We start from the raw sequence: 21,650 nt of genomic DNA, 5'->3' as shown, positions 1-21,650 counted from the left end.
GAGCGCTGTCAGCGCCTCCTTCCGCCATGATTCCACCTTCAAGAAACGCACAATGGAGGCTACACAATGCACCTGCGCGGCAACTTCAGGAGACTCGGAGGAAGCTGGGGAGGATGAAACACACGGCTTCCACACCGTGGTAATCTGCCGTGATAACCATGATATTTTAAATGAAAACGATAATTGTTATCGTCAACATTTGTATTGTGTTTTACCGTTACATCCTTAGTAGCAAGTGGCCACGGAAATCACCTTACAGTCTCCATGTTGTTTATTTGACTAACTAAAAATCCTAAAACTTAGCCATGTACCTGGCAATGGCTCGTCGTAGGGGGTTCTTGGCCTGCAGGGAGGTGTAGACCAGGGACAGGGTGTGTAGACAGGCCTGCAGAAGAGCTCCATCAGGCTCCTCATCAGTCAGTGCTTCCAGCTGGGACCCTGCCTGATGCAGTATGTAAACAACGGTCTTCTTTTTTTTGAATAACACATATCATAGTAGAATCACACTTATCTTGTTTTAACACTTTTTTTATCAAGCCGTTTGTCCATAAAGTCAACATAATCCTTGCATGTTGAAGATGACAAGGGGGTACTTTTTATTATATCTCACAAAACCAACCTTCTTAACCAGCTGGATCTGCTGCACCGGCTCTGTCAGCTCCAAGCAGGACTTCAGGGTCTGGGACACCTGCCTGACTCCATCCTGTCCTCCATCAACAGAGAGGGATGCTGGAAAAGATCAACGTTAAACACTGTGACAACATATATATATATATATATATATATATATATATATATATATATATATATATATATATATATAATGTAGTGGCATGTGTGTAGTGCCACATCTGGGCTGAGAGTGCTCTACGTTGGCATGCAATCTTTACTGGGAGCACCAAGGATTAAGGATTAATTACACGTTTGTTTTTTATTAACCGTGGTTAGTTTGCACATTAGTAGTTCAGTCTCATTACCTATCAGCTTGTGTAGGTTCTCCTCATCCAAAACCACAGCCTCTACTTTGGCCGTCTTCTTCTTCTTCACCACCATGGCTCTCCTGTATGAGGAACAAACAACTACTATTGTTTTAGAACATATCTAAATCAATCATTTAAATTTACACAAATCAGCAACATGGCTTGGTTATAGAGAATAAAATCTGTCACATCTGTCAAAATTGAGCACAACACCAAATCTTCACGTCTTTAATAGTGAATGAATAATGAAAAACGTAGCGTTTTTTGTACGTTTTGTCTGTCTGTCTCCCTCACGCGCGCGCGGTGAGAGAGTGAGTGAGTGACTGACAGACAGACACAGACCACAGACACAGACACAACACAGACACACACACACACACACACACACACACACACACACACACACACACACACACACACACACACACACACACACTTGCTGCATATTTAGCTTTACCTCGGCTAAAACTAACGTCAACGTTTTACTGTTGCTAGGATTTCTGTTAGCCAACAATTGCTAACTGTCTGGCATTGAGTCTACGTGTGAAATTCAAAAGCGAGACACAACTAGCAAACAATGACACAATGACAAATAAAACAACGAAATGCTCACAAAAAGTTGTACAACTAAATAAGTGTAACGTTAAATATAAGTAGCTAGCATTCACCTCAATTCAGCATGAGGTTTACTTGGAGCTTCTCTTCTTTAGCTGGTAGATGAAATGTATGTCAAGGTAGAGGAAACTAACGCTTTCACTTCCTGTAAGTATTTTTCAGAATAAAACGAAATGGAAACACCATGACCAATAACTAAATAAAATGCAGTTTACATCTAGTTTTTGTACTTATTTATAGTCTTTATTTAATTACACATATAACACTGCATTGATTTGTTGTAAATGTGTAGTTGTAAATTCTTCTGGATATTTAATTGTTATGAAACTTTGAATTAGAAGCCACACTTATTTGGCTTCCTTTATTGCTCCCGCAAGCTTGACACACCCACTATGCTCCATGCTGCACGTGTGAGACGTCACTTCCGACAAATCGTTACAGACAGACCGCCTTCATAAACTACACTTTCCATAAAATAGCGCTCCGGCTTCTTATTGGCGGACAGCACTCGTCAATCAAACAAAGACTTCGTGTTTCTGCAGCGTAGAGAAACGCCCTCCAAATATGTGATTGGACGTGCTGTGCGAAACCACACACCCTAAATCCAACCCTGCTCCAACTTTTTGCCTTTGAGCTGAAATGAAATCCTCGCGCAAGAGAGATATTCACCGTTTTACTCAGGAATTAGGATTTTCTCCGCAGGAATAACAAGACGTCAAGTTTAGAAGCTGGAGTCAACATGGCGTGAAGTCCCTCGTGTGGTTTCTGTCCATCAAATATTGAAAGGGTAAGTCGAAAAACTTTGGAAAAAATTGCAGTTTTTAAATTAAATAGGCAACGGCGGGTCTGTGTTGTAGCTTAAGGTATGTTAGAGAGGTTCAAACTGTGTTTTTAATACACTTATGAGACAAATTAGCACTGAACATTTGCTCTGTTTGTCAGTTGGCGGTTTTTGGTGATGCGAAATTGCTAATTTTATTAGTTGAGGACAGTCCTGAATGTGAAAACGGTAGTCTCTACTGTTTGCAATTGCCATAACTCATTTATTCACTGAGGGAAATCAAGCTAGGTGACGTTAGCTGTGTCTTTTGCTAGCTAGTGTTATATTCAGAGCCATAACCTAACTTTAGACACCAAAATATGCTTTTTTTTTTTAAATGAAATGTCATAATAGTATTGCGATACCACAGGAAACAGAACCACAACAGTTATAAAGTGTAATAGTGTCTGTAAATTCAATTGAAAACGCCACAAACTGTTTAAAGTTAAGCATTTTGCCTCAGAGTGGCTAACTGTTGACCGTTTAAAGTCTCTGTATTAATCCTGAAGAAGAAAGAATTCTTGAATTGTTTATTAAATTAATAATTATAAATTCTGGTCTTTTCAATTCTGGTCCACTGTCTATTTTAGAGCCGACCGATAAAGGATTTTTAAGGCCGATACCAATTCAAATATTTGGTAATTTAAAAATCTGATATTGCGATATATCGGCCTAAATATATTAAATTAAAAAAAAAAATCTAGAAACGCGTAACAAAACATAAACATATTTCCCTAACATTAGCTATTTGTAGTTATATCATAATAATAAAATAATATGACAATAAATTGATAATATTTTAACAGAACAGAAGAACATCAAAATATATTAAAGTTCTGATAAATAAAATTTATAAAAATACAAAGTTGGGATATGAAACTTGAAGTAATTTGAAGAAAAACACATTAACAAAAAATAATCAGTGTTGCCAACAGGGATGTTGTAGAGCGCCCTCTGGTGGACAAACCATGCAACGCCAACGCTCATAACACGGCTGACCGTCCGTTTTCATGTTATTTTTTAAATATTTGTTCATCAGTATCGGGAAATCCCTAATATTGCCCGAAAATATCGGCCTGCCGATATATTGGTCGGGCTCTAGTCTCTTTAGAAAGTCTCTAGAAAAATAAAAATAAAATATAGTATAGCGTTCCATAGAAAATGGACTAATATTCTCATAAGATCTTATTAAATTCTACAAACTACAGTATGTACTTACAAGGAAATTGGATTAAATCAACTTCTCAAAAGCCCAGATGAATCGTACTGTTGCAGCTGAACCATAAGACACGATAATACTCTCCATTAGGTAACCATAACAAAGGCACTATGAGTTGCATAGTAAGAATATTAGACTAACGAAGTATGAAGGTGAGGGTGAGAGAGGGTGGTCTTACAGAGAATTTGCAACAAAACCTAATTAGTCTTGTCAGTGCAAATTACAGCAATGATACTAGGCATTTTAAAGTTGGTTGACAAAATATCTTAATACCTTTGTAACAAAAAGTCATACAACAAAAGGGATATTGATTTTTTGAATGGATATGTATAATGTAAGAACAGATATATGGTATCACAAGTCATTGACCCGTGTGCACGATTTATTCATATGCAATATGTCATATTATAGTCATTTATGTGGTTTTGTTTTGTGGGATGAGAGCTATTTTTTTCCTTTGCCTTCCTCAGTGTTTACCACAGCAAACAGGCAACAGAAATAAGCCTGTGGAAAGTAGTTTATGGCCTTCCTCCACACATGTGTGCAGTGAGTCTCTTTGTAAGGAGGCCAAGCTGGTAATGAGAGGTTATTACTTGGAAGAGAAACCCAGGCCGTCTGTCTTCCTGCTGCTCTCCTCCATCAGAGATGCTCATCTGTCTCTCTCTTCTCTCTCTGTTTGAACCGCCTGTTTTCCAACGATAGCGCTGGAAAACATGATGCAAGTCCGTCCCAGGCAGGGTGTCGAGGTGTTTTTCTATTTGGCTAAGCTGAGTGGTACGCCCACTACCCACACTGTTCCAGCAGGGCGCGACCCTGGAATATTTCAGGTGCTGGCTGGTGGCAAAACATCTGCACAACAAGCTCTCTGTCTGTTTTTTTTAGTCTGTGTCTAGATATGTCTGTGCATATTTGGGTGAGGGAGATGCGGTATATTGGTTTGCCAGTATATAGAATTAAAAATTCATATACTGGTCAAGTGTCTGTTTTACATTTTATGAATATAATAAAGGTCAATTGATTTTTTTTATTTAAAGAACAGAGAAATGCAGCCCTTGTTGCCCTGTATGCAATATTGACACGAGTAAGCATCAATCATCATGAGTCTCAGTGCTGTTTGGAGATGTGTCCGACCGAAAAAAATTGGGGGGGGGGGGTGTATAGAAACAGCTGTTTACACTGGTTTGCTCTTTTTCTCGTCGCCGAGAGGGGTGGAGGGGGTCGTGAACACCAACGTCATTCTTCTGGGGGGGTCACGACTCTAAAGGCCCTGACACACCAACCCGATAATTGTCTGGCGAGGTCAGTGACTCGAGTCTGTTTGGTGTGTTCTGTGCATAGACAGTTAAAGAAATGGACCAACAGATCCCGTTGTTCAGGACGGAGACCAGTGAAGTCTGTTAGAAGCTCTTTCCCGGTGATGCTGATCGTTACTGCGCAGCCTCCAACTGAACTTGACGACGTAGATGTGACGTGAGCAACCTGTCTGAAAGCTGTAAGTCTTCTGGTAGCTGTGCAAGAGAAATCTCAATCATTCCCAATCAGCAGAGACGGAGAGCGTAGGTATATGTCAGGAGATAACATAGGCACAGGCTAATTACTGCTAACTAGCATGCTAGTTAACATTAACATAGACACAGGCTAATTACTGCTAACTAAATTGCTAGTTACCATTAATAATTAAAGCTAATGGAAGTCCAAACTGTCTGCGAGCTTACCCTGTACTATACGGTAATTCCTCTACTGTGCAACAGTAAGTTGCGTGATTATGACACAATCCTATTTTTACAAAAACGTCTGCTACGGAGCCATAACGTTAAATACAAGATAATGGAGTTTTTTATACTTTATTGTGTTTCTTTAGAAATAAATAACGGACAAATGGAGTCTTTAAACGCTTCAGATGTAAAGTTATTCACTGTCAAAGTGACGTCAAAATGAATGGCAGTTAATGGAATGATAACGGCGAGTGAGTGCTTATTAGCATCAAAATGACGCCATAGGATCTAGGCTTAGAGAGGAGAGGCTTATCCCCTTGGTTCTGTGCCGGCGGCCTTCATTTTGGCCGACCTGATACCGGGCACTGCCGGCATTCGGACTCAAATGACGAATCTGATGTGATGGCGATGTGCCATAACCTCTGTAAATCTGACGAACGTCTTTTAAACTGACCTTTGTCGATCTGAAATCAAGACAGATTCAGCAGCTGCATGGCCTATTTCTCGCTTAAAATGTTTTCAAAAACACGTTTTGGTGAGTTATTATGAAATATGAGATCATATTCTGAACAATCCGTCATGACAGTTGGAGAAACCAGACCTACGTGACGCATTCGTCCAATCAGCTGCCATCGGCATGGCTTCTTTTTTTGGCCAAGTCGGGGAGGCAGTCAGCCCGACGGCCTTTTCTGCCACCGGTCAGCCGCCGGGTTAGCGTGTCAGGGCCATTAAAGGTTGTGAACCCCTGGTCTACATACTCTTGGTCTCTCACTGCTCTGTGTTTGTCTGTGTGTGATTTCCAGAGGGTTGGGTGGTATGGCGGAGGGGGAGGAGGCCATGAGCCAGGAGGACTGGAAGGAGAAGTGTATGGTCCTGGAGGCCCTGCTCATGAAGTTCAGAGTGCAGATAATCAAGATTCGAGAACTCACCGCTGACAAGGTTGGTTCAAATCTCCCTCTTCCTGTACATCTGCTGAAGCCAAACGGTTTAAAAGAAAGCAGTTTATGATTTAAATTGTGTCCGTTTGTGGGAAAGTGTACTGTACAAGGGTGGGAAGTCTTTCCAACAGTTGCGTCTCTCTTCCTGCACGAGGTGAGATATGAAGAGGAGATGTGAGCATGGAGGAATCGAGTTTAGCAAACGTGACATCATCGAGATGGAAATCACTCATGATGCACAGCATCTCAACTGTCCTTCAATGTCAGGATTGGCCATCGAACCCATTCCTACTTGGACAACGATTCCAGCAGAACTGTTTCTTCATTGGAATTGTTCCAAATTCAATCCTCGCTTCCCAATTTAATGTGCGATATAATTTCATATAAATTAGGTTTCTTGACCATTAATCAAAAAAGAAAATAGTGTAAAACAAGTGATAATATATTGGTGTTAGTGATGTGTAAAGTGTACTGATTGTAGGGTTAGAGAAATGAAGAAAATGTTGAAAAAAGCATCAAAAAGTGATTAAAAGGTATCTCAAACGCGTCGAAAAATCGATACAAATGCGTCAAAAAATGTTGAAAAAGTGTCAAAACAAATTTAACTGGGAGGACAACACAAGGGTTAAAGGTGTTGATTTTTATTTAAAAGTTACTGTCTAAGCCTTAGAATCATTGTTACTGAATATGGAAACAAATCAAGTCATGTCCTACAGTAGGTCTAAGTTTGTCAGGAATAAACAGAAGAACAGGGTGCTTATAGTAGCAGGAGATTCCATTGTGAGAGTGCCAGACTACAGAAACTCCAACTTTGACCTCATTGTTTGATAAAAATAGCACTGCACCAAATACAATGTCCTAATGTAAAAAGCGTCAACATGTTGCCCTCATAATTACAGGAGGACATCCACTCTCAGAGCTGTGGTGTGTCTAGTGGGTACAGAGCTGGCCGGCCCAAACTGTTCAGTGGCCTAGATCTGAAGCTGCTCTCCAGGGAGGCTGATTAGAGCTCTAATGTAAACAGCAGTCTGACCACAGGGCTCTGCCACGCACTGCATGATGGGATTGACCCAGCTCCAGTCAATTACAGAGTCAAAGTAAGCTCAGCTGGACAGCCAAACAAACTCCCGGAGAGACTTGGAAGAAAGATTGGCTTTGGTGGGTTTTTTGCAGCCCACGTAGCACATGTGAGTCTCCGCTGCATATTTTTGTCCTATCCATCCTGTTTGACAGGTTTGAATTTAACTATGTTTAAGGATTTTTCCACTCGACATCATAAAACACACCATTAAACTCAGAATAACACACAATGGGTTTTCTGCACAGCTATAATTCACCCCGACTACCCCAGTTTACTTCCTTTCCTTAAGTGGTGATGACTGTTAGGAGTAAAGTAGTAGCAGTTTAGAGCTTAGTGCCATGCCTGCATGTGTGCCAGTAGTCAGTTAGTTTGGCGTTTTTAAAACTGGGTTCACCACCTTATAGCCCTTAGCCTGTATTTAACTGTTTTTCTTTCAGCACACTGTGAGTTTGGGGTAAAACCGATGAAGAATAGCAGTAATCCCTTCCTTTTACCACATATGGAAGAGCACTGGTTTAGTTCCCGTGGATCCCGAGTTCAACCAGAGTTCAACAGTTTTTCTTAATCTTTTATTCATGATCAATTCCATTTTTTAATTAAAAAAGATACAAAGACTCAGTGAACCTGGCAGAGGTTTAGTTGGGTAGTATGAAAAAGTGTGAAAAATTCTCCATTAAACCCAAACTTGTTGCATCAAATCCATCATATCAGAGATGAATGAAACTGATTAGCCAAATCAGACCTTTGCAGTAATAAAAAGCTAACATCCGACTTGGCAATTCATGCAGTTACAGGGATCAGAAATTAACTTCAAATCTGCTTTTTAATCAGTATGCAGACTACATTGTGATATTTTCCTGCAGCTGTCAGAATTAGCATGTAGTCATTTTGGTTTGTTGTAGAACGACCCATCACTTTGTGCTGCCTGATCTGCTGATGCTATGCTATGACCTCATGATGCTAACATGCGGCCCCCTGCTGATGTTTTTTCTTTCTCTACTGTGGCTCCCACCGGCTCAGCCAGAGCTTGTTGTTTTAAAGCTGCGCGGGGGCGTATGCACGTCACTACAAAATCCCCCTAATATCTCACTGTGGAGGTAGGCTTATAAAAGGGTGAAAAAGTCATTTGGAGTGGCGATTCACTCTGCTGTCGAGGCCTCTGGTGCTGAACAAACAGCCGGTTTGTGTCCATTCATTGATGCAACTGCAACATTCTGGGTTGTTCTGTACTACTGAAATGAGAGCTAATGAAAACAATTTTTGTAGTGACAGTACACTTCAGCAACATGTTAGAAATCAGGGTGCAAAAGTGAACTTTTTGTCCACTAGTGAATGTTAGTGAAATTTTATCCGGCCACTCAACAGAAACGTTTGGCTCGTGGATGGTGCTTACGTTGTACCCTGTTGGAAATTACTTTGGACCGCTAATTGAGTCAATTGAGTATTACAGGATCTAACATGGAAAACTGCTGAAGTCCTAGAAAGCCTGTGTGAGTGGATGGAGGAGGAATGAGAAGGAGAAAAAGATAGAGAGAAAAAACGAGGCCTTGTGTGAAGATTGAGCTGCCCAGGGGAGGAAATACCCAGTTTAGTAAACTGTGTGTGTGTGTGTGTGTGTGTGTGTGTGTGTGTGTGTGTGTGTGTGTGTGTGTGTGTGTGTGTTACAAGAAGTTGAAGCAGTCCATTATTCTGTGTGTTTGCACGTGTATGTAAGCAGGTCAAGTCAAATTCATTTATGTTTATGTTTATTAACGTTTTTTAACATAGATTTTGCACAAAAGTGACTCGCGTTGCTTGCGTGGGTGCAGCTATTTGGGAGGGACGTTAGTTTTGGCCTTCAGGGCCTCCGGCTGTAACAGTAGACTATACATCTTATGGTCTTATGGAGACAAAGAAGCCATGTGTGTTACATTCTCTCTCAGCCTCCCCCTTCAAACTAACACACTCAACACACTCGCTGGTCATTTTTATTCTGTCTCTCCGCCTGTGTGTCTCTGAGAACAATTGTGAACCTCATCCCTATAAAGAAGGAATCGGCATTTTGAATTCAGTGAAATGCAAATGATGAATTAATAGACTCCCTCAGACTCCCTGCTGAACACTTAACCTCTGAAATCGGAAATAAATATATAGTGTCATTTTTTAAAGGCTAAATCATTTCGTAAAACAGCTGGGCACTGACGTTTTCAGTAAGCAGAATGAAATAGTTCATCGGTTAGGGACTATTTCCAGCTGCGGATTAATACACATTTGGTGCTCTTGGGAGTTTTACAGCAGCAGAATGGTGTATGTGGGATAGCCTCAAAATAAAGTACAATACAGGTCATATAAATAATGAAGGAGCATGTCACCTAGTTCAGGGATGTGGCTGATAATTTGTTTTTAATATTGTTTGGACAACAATGGCGTTCTATGGCACAGGAAAAAGATGTATTCTTAATCAGGCTTTAAACATACTGTACATAATATCATAATATCAGCAGCATCAATTAACTGTTGGTTTTGATCTTTTTGTGGTATTTGGTGATAATAATTGCAATATAGAATACTGCCTGAACTATCCTACAGCGATAAGAATACACACACATGCAGTATCCATATCGTATACTGAACATACAGTAGACACGGACCAAAACCACAATGGGTGGAGTGGCATTTTCTGGTTTGGTCTTCCATTCAGATGATTCCACAATTAGAAAGAAGCAAAGCATCCTCCTATGTGGTATGAGGGCTATATTAGCCATGTGGACCAATGTCAGTCATAGTCAATACACATGTAATGAATCAACATGTAAAATATATTGATATATTCTCACATAGACGTATATTCTTGTTGTGACTGTAAGAAAGGAGTCTTGTTTTGAGGTGAGTTTATCCTTCTATTTGTCCCCAGTTTTCATTATATTGGATCTATTTAACAATTAAGACATTTGAACTATAGTTTTAGAGTGTTAGTGAGCATATTTCTCTGAGAATAAGTTCCAACTGTAGTACTGTATTGGCTGAACCTACTTGGTGTTAAACGTGTAGGTCAGCACTGTGAGTTGTAGCTTCTACAGAAAGAGGCTTTGTGAGCTGGCTGGCTGGCCGTGGATGGAGCGATTGGGAAGGGGGGGGGGGGTCGCAGAGCGCCAGTTGTGGAATTCGTGGAATGGAAGTTGAGTTGGAGTTTGGTTCTGAAGAGGGAATTGACTGGGTAGGTGATAGAGCGTTGTTCAGAATTATGAAGTTATGAGGCTGGGGGGGGGGGGGGGTGTTTGTCACACATGTGTGTTTTGTTTTGCCTGGACACAGTGAAGCAGCAGAAGTACTCATATTGTTTGTGAGTACATTTGGGACTGTAACTCTTGAAATAGACATAATGTAAACCTTAACCTGTCATTGGTCATCCCAACAGGACATGACACACACACACACACACACACACACACACACACACAACACACACACACACACACACACACAGGCCTAATTGATCTTATATATAACATACAGAATGAGGAAAACATATGCACTTGCACGCCTAGTCTGATACAGAGGAGAATATCATCATTATGTGTTTATGGGTTTTTATATGTTGTTATGTCTGGTGTGTGTGCAGGATTGTGTGAGTGTGTGTCCTCTCCAGCTCTAGCGTCTACAGTATACATGCCCTGTAATTATCATGCTGTTCTCTGCCAGATGCTATATCTGTTATTGAGAGAGGCACATGTGGTTTGTCGTTTGTGGTACAGCAAAGGATCAAGGTTATATAGTGTGTGTGTATGTGTGTGTGTCTGTAAAAGAGATAAATAGGATCCTTTTTCATGTCTGCTTTTGATCAGAACAAGTAGGTTCAGTGAAAAGTGATTTGTGAGTGTTAAGGTCAAAATAACTACAGAACTAGATCAAGAGAATTCACATAAAGAAGCCATCTATCTATGTGATTATCTCTGTCAGGTGTAAGCCTGGATGGGGTCATGCTTGGGTCCGTGTGTGTGTGTGTGTGTGTGTGTGTGCATATCTGTCTGTCCACAGCTAATCTTCAATACCAGACCCATCAGCCTTATTTTTGTGCACATTTGTGACTGTGTTGTCTGAAAGGAGCTCTCTGGGTTAGAGGGATTCTCTAACCCTTATGAATTGGTTTATACCGACGTTGAGTTTTGACTCACTCCCTACTCTTAACTGACCGATATTGGCTGCAAGTGATCAGCAACTGCTACAGTAGCAAAAAACTGGATTGGCCACGATAAAAACAAGCGACCCTTACCAAAAATCCAATTTGTTTTACGCATTTGCAAAGATGGTTGAGGTAAGACATTGATGTTTAATGTTTAGGGTCAGGATAGTCTATTGGTTCAGGGGATACAGTGGTGTGAAAAAGTGTTTGCCCCCTTCCTCATTTCCTGTTCCTTTGCATGTTTGTCACACTTAAGTGTTTCGGAACATCAAACCAATTTAAACAATAGTCAAGGACAACACAAGTAAACACAAAATGCAATTTGTAAATGAAGGTGTTTATTATTAAAGGTGAAAAAAAATCCAAACCATCATGGCCCTGTGTGAAAAAGTGATTGCCCCCTAAACCTAAGAACTGGTTGGGCCACCCTTAGCAGCAACAACTGCAACCAAGCGTTTGCGATAACGTGCAATGAGGCTTTTACAGCGTCCTGGAGGAATTTTGGCCCACTCATCTTTGCAGAATTGTCCTAATTCAGTTACATTAGAGGGTTTTCGAGCATGAACGGCTTTTTTAAGGTCATACCACAACATCTCAATAGGATTCAGGTCAGGACTTTGGCTAGGCCACTCCAAAGTCTTCATTTTGTTTTTCTTCAGCCATTCGGTGGTGGACTTGCTGGTGTGTTTAGGATCATTGTCCTGCTGCAGAACCCAAGTTCGTTTCAGCTTGAGTACACAAAAGATGGTCGGACATTCTCCTTCAGGATCTCTTGGTAGACAGCAGAATTCATAGTTCCTTTTATCACGGCAAGTCTTCCAGTCCTGAAGCAGCAAAAACAGCCCCAGACCATCACACTACCACCACCATATTTTACTGTTGGTATAATGTTCTTTTTATGAAATGCAGTGTTCCTTCTACGCCAGATATACTTGGACACACACCTTCCAAAGAGTTCCACTTTTGTCTTATCGGTCCACAGAATGTTGTCCCAAAAGTTTTGGGGATCATCAAGATGTGTTGTGGAGAAATTGAGACGAGCTTTGATGTTCTTTTTGCTCAGCAGTGGTTTTCTCCTTGGAACTCTGCCATGCAGGCCATTTTTGCCCAGTCTTTTCCTGATGGTGGAGGCATGAATGCTGACCTTAACTGAGGCAAGTGAGGCCTGCAGTTCTTTGGAAGTTGTTGTGGGGTCTTTTGTGACCTCTTGGATGAGTCGTCGCTGCGCTCTTGGGGTAATTTTGGGCGGCCGGCCACTCCTGGGAAGGTTCACCACTGTTCCATGTCTTCGCCATTTGTGAATAATGGCTCTCACTGTGGTTCGCTGGATTCTCAAAGCTTTGGAAATGGCTTTATAACCCTTTCCAGACTGAGAGATCTCAATTACTTTCTTTCTCAATTGTTCCTGAATTTCTTTGGGTCTCGGCATGATGTGTAGCTTTTAAGGATCTTCTGGTGGACCTTACTGTGTCAAGCAGCTCCTATTTAAGTGATGCCTTGATTGTGAACAGGTGTGGCAATAATCAGGCCTGGGTGTGGCTAGAGAAATTAAACTCAGGTGTGGACAACCCCAGTTATAGTATGTTTTAACAAGGGGGGCAATCACTTTTTCACACAGGGCCATAATGGTTTGGATTTTTTTTCACCTTTAATAACAAACACCTTCATTTACAAATTGCATTTTGTGTTTACTTGTGTTGTCCTTGACTATTTTTTAAATTGGTTTGATGTTCCAAAACACTTAAGTGTGACAAACATGCAAAGGAACAGGAAATGAGGAAGGGGGCAAACACTTTTTCACACCACTGTATGTGAAAAACAAATTGGGTTTTCGGTACGGATCAGGTAGCCACAAGCCTTACCTAGTCTTTTGAAGGCCACATTTTGGCCTTTGCGTGGCTTATTTAATGCTCAAAAACTGACATAGAAAGGGTTTGTTTCATTTCACACCCAATATATTATGATCCACTAAAGTTAGGCACGATACGAGATATTTAAATCCTTGTTTTTGTTATCTTTGCCACTATCTAGACCATACGGCTGCTATGGGAGCTGGGATGCGCAAGCAGGGAGCGAGTGTGGGGGGGTGTTTTCTTCAGGAGTGGATAGGACAGTGGCATAGCTGCATAACTGCGCGGTGTGGGAGTTGTACATAGAAAATGGGGAAAGCACAAAAGTGTATTTTGTCATAATAGATCCGGAAAGGATTTAAAGCATTTTAAATTGTTTTTAAATTGTTTTTATTAGTGTGTGTTGTCCATGCTCAATAAACCTGAAATAAATCAAATGAATCAACTGAGTGAGATTCAGCTCTTCTTTGGTTGGGAGGAGTGAGGTAGACACACATCTGCACTCTACTGAGTTCACTTTTCTAGTTACTTACGTGCAGTTTTTATCAGCACAAATGGATGAATTTGCTCACAATATCTCCAAAACCAGATGACCTACAGGATATGTATAATTTCCAGGCGAAGGGTGGATATACCCATAACACCTTGTCTGTAAAATTAGATTTTTCAAAATCACACTGAAATGACCAGTCAACTGACAAGTGGAACAAGTGGTTGCGTAAAGGCCTTGCTTCCACTTTGGTCCAGAGAACGTTGTGCAGTGGAAACGTTGAGTGGCTCTGGCAGGGTGTGGCTGCTTTTGGATCGAGCTGGGTCCATTTCTTCTGGTGTCTGGAAGTTAACAGAAGCAGGGGAAAGCTGGAGCACGGCCATGCCAGTCTCCACCGGCTGCATCCACACTGCAGCTAAATACAGTCGTCCCTTCATGCTAGTTTTGTCAGGTGGTTCAGAGAACATAGGACCCAGAGACAGCAGGCAATAATTGAGGTTGAATATTTAATAACAAAAATCCTTACAACAAAAGGAGTCCTGAAGATAACAGGCAATCCACAAAAACAGAAAACAAAAATCCAACAAGAGGCAAAGACAGAGACTAAATACAGAGGGTAATGAGAAGATAATTGGGCTGGAAAACTTGTTTTGTCTAGTAAAACTAGAAAAAAACTCTAGTAAAACTAGACAAGACAAAGGAGAAAACAGAGACTTCAAAATGAAACAGGAAACAGAAACATACAACCATGACAACCAAAAAGTCCATGGGGCCATGGAACGGCGGGCACTATGGAACAGGGGCAGTGGCCACTCCGGAACTGGGGCCAGTAGGCACTCGAGGACTGGAGTGCTGCGGCCAGCTGCAAAGACGGATCCATCTGGTGGCAGAAGGTAGAGCCCCTCAAGCAGGCAAGTGGGACGTCAAGGGCTCTCAGTTAGCCAAAACTAGAGCCCCTCAGGTGGCCGAGCAGGACGTTGAGGGCTCAGAGGCGCCTGATGTTGAAACCCCCCCAGGCGGCCACACAGGACGACGTAGGCGGTACCCCTCTGGAGGTCGAGCCGGACGGCATAGCGGTACCCCTCTGGGTCAGCTGGGCCAAGGTAACAGGAACAGAAGTCAGGAGTCGGTCAGACCACCGACAAAACACAGGGAGCAGGAGTCAAAGAAGGCAAAGTCCCTGGGGTGCCTGACCAAGGCACAGTCCCTGGTGTGCCTGACAAAGGCAAGACTCTGGACGGCTGGACGTCAGGGGAAACTCTGGAAGGCTGCACAACAATACGTTCTCCAGTCCGCTGGACAGCATGATCTCCGGGCTGAAGAGAGGTGGACGCGGGGAATGACGTTGAGACCCATATTGACCACATCCTGTCTTTCGGCCGCCACAGTTCCCAGGGAAAATAACCAGGCGAGTACCCTCAAAAGACTGCTTGTAGTCGGGGATATCTGCTAAACGGGTAGCTGATGAGCTGACAGACCGAAATATTTGGAGCTGCCTAGCATTTCCAACATTTTAGACAGAGATGGGGAAATAATAATGGTGCAAAATGATGTGAAACTGCATTTCTTTTTAGCAAAAACATTACATTTTCTTGAGCAAGGAACCCTAACCTATATACTAGCACCTAAGGCTTCCACAACCCTAAGGAAAACACTGTCACCTTATTGAAATTCTCCTAAAATCTCACTGAGGTTACTTAATAACAAATATTGCATCTTATATGAGCACATACACAAACACACATAGTAACACTCCCTTCAACTGCACAATCTGATCTGAAATAAGTCCTCTATTTCCCCTCAGCTTCACCTCCGAGGTGAAATATTAACTCCACTTGAGTCCCGAGCCAAACACAACAGCACCAAATAAAGAGAAAGTTTTGCATGCTAGGGCAGAATGAGAGCGCTGCTCGAGATAACGTTGCCACGCTGGAAAAGAGCAGATGCTTTGCAGCTGGCCTTTGCACATTTGTGACTCAAAAGAATGTTTAGAATCACAATTTGGATCCCCAAAGTTCACAGATGTACTTACATGCACATTAACGTACGTCAGGCTTTCATCTAGCCAAATCGCAGACTGTATTATTTTGTATTCATGATTTTATGTTTCACTACGATTTATAGCAGTTTATTGTGCTTTTTATGAATATTGATGTTTCAATGTATTATTTATTTGGCCTCTGAGGCACTTTGTGACTTTGTCTGTGAAAAATGCTGTACAAATAAACTTTACTTACTTACTTACATACAACCTCATAATGGTGTTAATTTATCTTCCATAGCTTGCATGTCTACTTCATGTTAGTTTTGTCCAAATTTCAATGTGAGCTACTCGTAACGTAATTGGATATATTGTTTTATATTATATTATAAATTGGTAATATGATTGTTAGCTACATTAATAATGTACAATAATGTTATCAATTATGCTTCAACAGAAGCCTATTGTGATTGATAAGCATGCTTGCTTTGGTATTTCTCAAATTTAAGACCTCCTCCTCCCATTTGTCACTCTACAATGTACATATATAAGTCATGCTACTGGCTATTTTTTTTATTTATCATTTTTGGGGCATTTTAGGCCTTTATTATATAGGACAACTGAAGACATGAAAGGGGATAGAGAGGGGGAATGACATGCAGCAAAGGGCTGCAAGTCAGAATTGAACCTGAGGCTGCTGCGTCGAGGAGTACACCTCGACATATGGGTGTGCGCTCTCCATGGTGAGCTACCCAGGCGCCCCTATTGGTTAAAATTACAGCAACCTTTGACTCTGTTTGTGCGAGAAGGTTGGTGACCCAACAAATACCCATATAAAATGCAATAACATTAGACGCACTAAATGCAGACTCCGTTGCCAAGAAGAAGCTGCCAACTCTTTTTTTTTGGCAATGGGTCCATTTGGGCATTTGTGCAGAAGTGCCGCCGCATATATCACCTCTATCCATGTACATAATAATGATGAGGTGTCACATCTATAAAGGTACAACCAGCGCTTTGTGTACTAAGATCAGAGCAGAGTATGTGGAACCTGGTAGGAGTGTGTTAAAACTGCCGCAACACCAAAGGTCACGCAGCCTGGAAACACACACACGTGGATGGATACACAGGCAGAAAACCACATACACACACAGTGGCTTGAGAAAGTTTACACACCCCTGCTAAAGTTGACTAAAAAGAGGAATAAAAAAACATCTTTTGGAAATTGAGCTTAATGCCTAATTTTAAAAAAAATTAGGAAAATCCAACCTTTTAAAGACACCAATTTTCTTTGTGAATGAATAATGTATTGTAAATAAATAATTGTTCTTCCTTAAAATACAGAGGGCATACATATACACACCCCTATGTTAAATTCCCATAGAGGCAGGCACATTTTTATTTTTAAAGGCCAGTTATTTCATGGATCAGGATACTATGCATCCTGATAAAGTTCCTTCCTGATAAGTTGGCCTTTTGGAATTAAAATACGCCCCCACATCATCACATACCCTTCACCATACATAGAGATTGGCATGGGTAAATTTCCATAAGATCATCTCTCAATGCAAATCAAACCAGCTAATAGTCTAACTGAAATAACCCCATGCCAATCTCTAGGTATGGTTGGATTTTCCTAATTTTTTTGAATGAAGACATTAAGATCAATTGTCAAAAGATGTTTTTTTATTCCTGTTTTTAATCAACTTTAGCATGGGTGTGTCAGCTTTCTCAAGCTACTGTATGCCAGTATTCAAACTACATGTGCAAATGCACGAGGATGAAAAACCCTGAAGGAATGGAGGAGAGAGATGACTCTATGAGCCACATTCCTCTGAAATTCCTCAGCTCAAAGTGGCGGAAGCCGCAGAGAAACCAGTGTCTTCTGAGGAAAGTGGCTTCATGAAGTAAAAATATGTAGGAATGTTGGAAATGGAAATTCTCTGCAACTGCGTAGCAACTCTGCAACCACTACGGGGAGAATAATTAGCTACACATGCACATATACACATACGAATTAGACTAGATTAGAGAGAACCTTTACGATCCCTGTGGGGAAAATGGGCTGACACACCAGACAATCAGATGTAGCTCAGAATACGACAAAGGACAGGAAATAATGAAGGAAGTCATTCCCTGTAGAGTAAATACATTATACAGCAAACAAACAAAGCGTTGCTTTCTTCAGTGACAGATTTATAGGTTAAAGAGATATAATTCACTAATCACAGGCCTTTTTCACAGCGGAGACCCGGTCAAGTAGTTTCAGTTTATGTCAGCATTGTTTGTTATTATATTTAGCCACAGTTAGGACAGAGAATGCCATGTAATGCTTGTTTCATGACTATATCAGCCAAAGAATGATGTAAAACCAGATTATATGGCCTAGAAAGGTTTTGTATTATGTTCCATTTGATCTAAGGCTAACACTCACATCATTTTGTTTCGGTTTCCTGTTTTATTTTGAAGTTCCTTTTTTCTCCCTTGTCTTGTCTAGTCTTACTTCCTGCCTTTAGTTTTCCAGCCCTATTATCTTCTCATTGCCCTGTGTATTTAGTCGTCTGCTCTGTCTTCGTCTCTTATCGGATTATTGTTTTCTGTTTTGCCTGTTATCTTCAGGACTCCTTCAGTTGTAAGGGTTTTTATTATTAAATATTCAACCTCCATTATTGCCTGCTGTCTCTGCACTTGGGTCCTATATTCTCTGAACCACCTGACATAATAATCCAACCAAACATGGACCCAGCAGAGATCTCTGATGAACTGTGTGACCTTATGTGTGACCTGGTGGAGCTCAAAGCCAGGTGGAGGGAGGCTAGCAGTGATTGCTTGAAGGAGGCAATTTTAGATAGATAGATATTTATGGATCCCAATAAAATAGGAAATTATAGTGTTACTGCAGCAAAATCAGTCACACAGCACAGAATATAAATGAAATAGTAGGATACAATACACCTACATACAATATGCAGTACATGAAATAATAATGGGATAAAATAAAAGAACACATATTTGAATATATACAAGTTGGGAGTAAAAAAAAAGGCTTAAGTAGTAGGATAGCAGCCGCTTGTGTGAAAGTTTTGGAAAAACCTTGGTTAAAGTCTTGTATGTAGTTTAGAGGCTCAACTTGATTTTACATTCATTTGGCTTAGGTGCTGTGTGTTATAAGTCGTTTAATGGTAAGGAAAGCCCTGGGTGAGATCAAATGAAATCAAATATTGTGCTCTTCCTTTCCCAGATTCAACAATTGGAGACGCAGGTGATCGATGCAGAAAAGCGGGCCTTCACCGCTCACCAACAGGTACGGATCCACGTAAAAGTGTGTTTGTGTGTATGTGTATTGTATGTGTGTGTATATGTATGGGTATTGTTGGAATTTAAAATGTTATATGTGCTTAAACATTGTGTGTGATTTGCATTATACATTCAAGCTAAAAGGTAAAAGCATTATTTCAGCATAAATGAAGACATGTTGGTCATGCATTAAGTTTATTGTTATAAGTATTTTGTAGTATATAGTATTTTGCAATACTCTGTCTTATAATATAAGATGTTCTTCTACATTTTGTTATAATCCAGCTCTCCTAAATGTGTCAGAAGCAGAATTGATTGTTAGGGATGCTTCCTGAGTCTGGTTTCAGTCTTTCTTTACCCCCACTGATCTTTTCCTGAACTGAGAGTCATAAACCTTCAGTCACATTCCAATTGAAAGGTAACGAATAGACACACACACACACATCCCTGTGGTCTAAAGACCCCACCCTTTGTGAGATTATACTGGGGGTCCGAGAGCCAAAGAGGCAGACAAATTTGGGGGAGAGCCGTGTTAGGTGGACTCTGGATTTGTCTCTAGGATATCCTATGTTATGAAATGGATACACACATCCACATCTGAGATATTGACTACTAATTGAATGAACCCTGAGAATGGAGCAGATTTAGCTCCAACAGTATATACAGTGTGCATGTGTGATTCCAGGTGCAGTGGATGGAGGAGAAGCTGAAAGCTCCAGACAGCCAGTCCGGAGACTCTGAGGTGCGTTTGTTCCAGCGCTGCCAGGAGCTGCAGGCCTCGGTGCAGGAGAAGGAGGACGTCATCGGCCAGCTGGAGCAACAGCTGGAGGAGCAGGTAAAACACACACACATGGGAATTTCATCAAAGCCATAGATCAAGTGCCAGTGAATGTTTCTGTCTTCTCTTCTTCTTCTTCTTCTTCTTCTTCTTTTTTCCTTCAAATATGAAGACATGTAGATATCATCAGTAAACCTTTATTTTAGGATCATTCACTTAAAAAAACGACCTCTCTGATTTTATTTGGTTCGAAAAATCACAACTGAATCCACCCCTCTGATGGGATAAGCATAATCCTGTTTTTTGGGATTAAATAGATCCCAAAACGAGTTCAAAGTTTAAAAAAACCCAAAGGGCAGGTTTGATCCAGATCAAATGTAAGATTGGATTACATGATCTGATCTTTGTTTGAAATCCCTCTTTTGCTTTTAAAGAACCCATTTCCAAGATTTGATCCAGTCGGTGATCCAAAATCCAAGTGGATTGGTCCTAAAGTCCTTCATTTGGTTAGAAAATATTTTTTAAAACAACCAAAAAAGTGTATCGTAAAAATGTGGAAATAAAAGCACAACCACAACGCTGAGTTATTGACAGGTGACTGCGACCAAATGGTACGGATTGTGTCCTTGTTTTGAAATGACAGATGATATCCCATACAATAAGTCTTCCAAATTCTATCATCAAAATCTCTCCATCCACTGTTTATACATTTTTTTGTGATCAAATATTTTTATTTTAAAATCTCTCCATCCACAGTTTGTGTCCCAAACTATTCTATAACTGCTTGTGTTCAAACCGGGAGAACTGAAGTTGGTCCTTAAAAACTTTTGGTCCTCTTTCACCAGAAACAGATCCGACTTCAGGATGCCAAAACAGTGGAGGAGAAAGCAGCTAAGATCAAGGAATGGGTGATGCTGAAGTTGTCAGAGGTAAATAAATTATGGCATTTTATATAAAGTTGGATGAAAAGGTACAACAAGTAAGCTGGGGGGTGAGTTAGGGTCACCAGTATCATCTACCTTTCCTGTTAAACCAAGGACCCCTCAACTAAAAGAAAGGCGGAGCCCCCCCACTACATATATTCAACAAAATGATGTTGCATATTAAACTAGGCCTACAATAACGTGTTGGGCGGCCTAGAGCCTTCATGCATACCTTCTTAGTTAGTAGAATACTGTTAAACAAACCTGTGGCACAGTGAATGGCTACCTTACCAATAGGCCAGTATGCCCATCATCAATGTTTCATTTTCACTAATAAGCTGATTTATATTGACTAATAATATGTTGGAACCATGTTAAGGTGTTTTTTAATTGAAAACAAATTCAAAAAATAATAATTTATTGGCCCCACTGCAGTAACTTTGAGGACCCCCCTAGGGGTCCTGGACCCCCCTGTTGAAGATCTCTCTTAGATAGTTCCCTGGTCCATGAGGTCATCTTTTCATTTTGAAACATATTTCCTTTTTTTTTTAGTTCGAGGTGGAGAACGCAGCCTTAAGAGAAACCAACAGGCAGCAGGAGGCTCAGATTGTGGAGTTACAGAAACAAGTGCAGGGTAAGAGCCTTTTATGTCCTGCTCAAACGTTTATGTCTAAAGTAGACTGGTAATATCTCCATGAGGACATTAAGACAAGTGCTAGTACAAAGTGCATGTACTGTATGTATGTAAATTCACACACACACACACACACACGTATATGCATAATTATACTGTTTAAACAT

General features: G+C 40.8%; 2 protein-coding genes across 2 annotated transcripts in view; one reads left to right on the top strand and one right to left on the bottom strand.

The window, feature by feature from the left end:
* The window catches only part of thada (THADA armadillo repeat containing), a 110,838-nt gene extending 109,119 nt beyond the window's left edge, over nt 1-1,719 (bottom strand). Inside the window, 4 exon segments of the mRNA XM_032542159.1 lie at nt 312-442; nt 620-729; nt 978-1,060; nt 1,649-1,719. Of these exon segments, the coding sequence (XP_032398050.1) occupies nt 312-442; nt 620-729; nt 978-1,053 (317 nt within the window). The 5' untranslated portion in view covers nt 1,054-1,060; nt 1,649-1,719.
* Nucleotides 1,720-2,356: 637 nt separating this feature from the next.
* plekhh2 (pleckstrin homology domain containing, family H (with MyTH4 domain) member 2) overlaps nt 2,357-21,650 on the top strand; it is a 51,862-nt gene continuing 32,568 nt past the window's right edge. The window contains 6 exon segments of the mRNA XM_032542122.1: nt 2,357-2,382; nt 6,153-6,288; nt 19,093-19,155; nt 19,834-19,983; nt 20,772-20,855; nt 21,402-21,483. Of these exon segments, the coding sequence (XP_032398013.1) occupies nt 6,166-6,288; nt 19,093-19,155; nt 19,834-19,983; nt 20,772-20,855; nt 21,402-21,483 (502 nt within the window). The 5' untranslated portion in view covers nt 2,357-2,382; nt 6,153-6,165.

This window comes from Etheostoma spectabile, chromosome 17, assembly GCF_008692095.1.
Source record: "Etheostoma spectabile isolate EspeVRDwgs_2016 chromosome 17, UIUC_Espe_1.0, whole genome shotgun sequence".
NCBI classification, from domain to species: domain Eukaryota; kingdom Metazoa; phylum Chordata; class Actinopteri; order Perciformes; family Percidae; genus Etheostoma; species Etheostoma spectabile.
The sequence above is the reverse complement of the archived record's forward strand: the minus strand, read 5'-3'. Positions and strand labels throughout refer to the sequence as shown.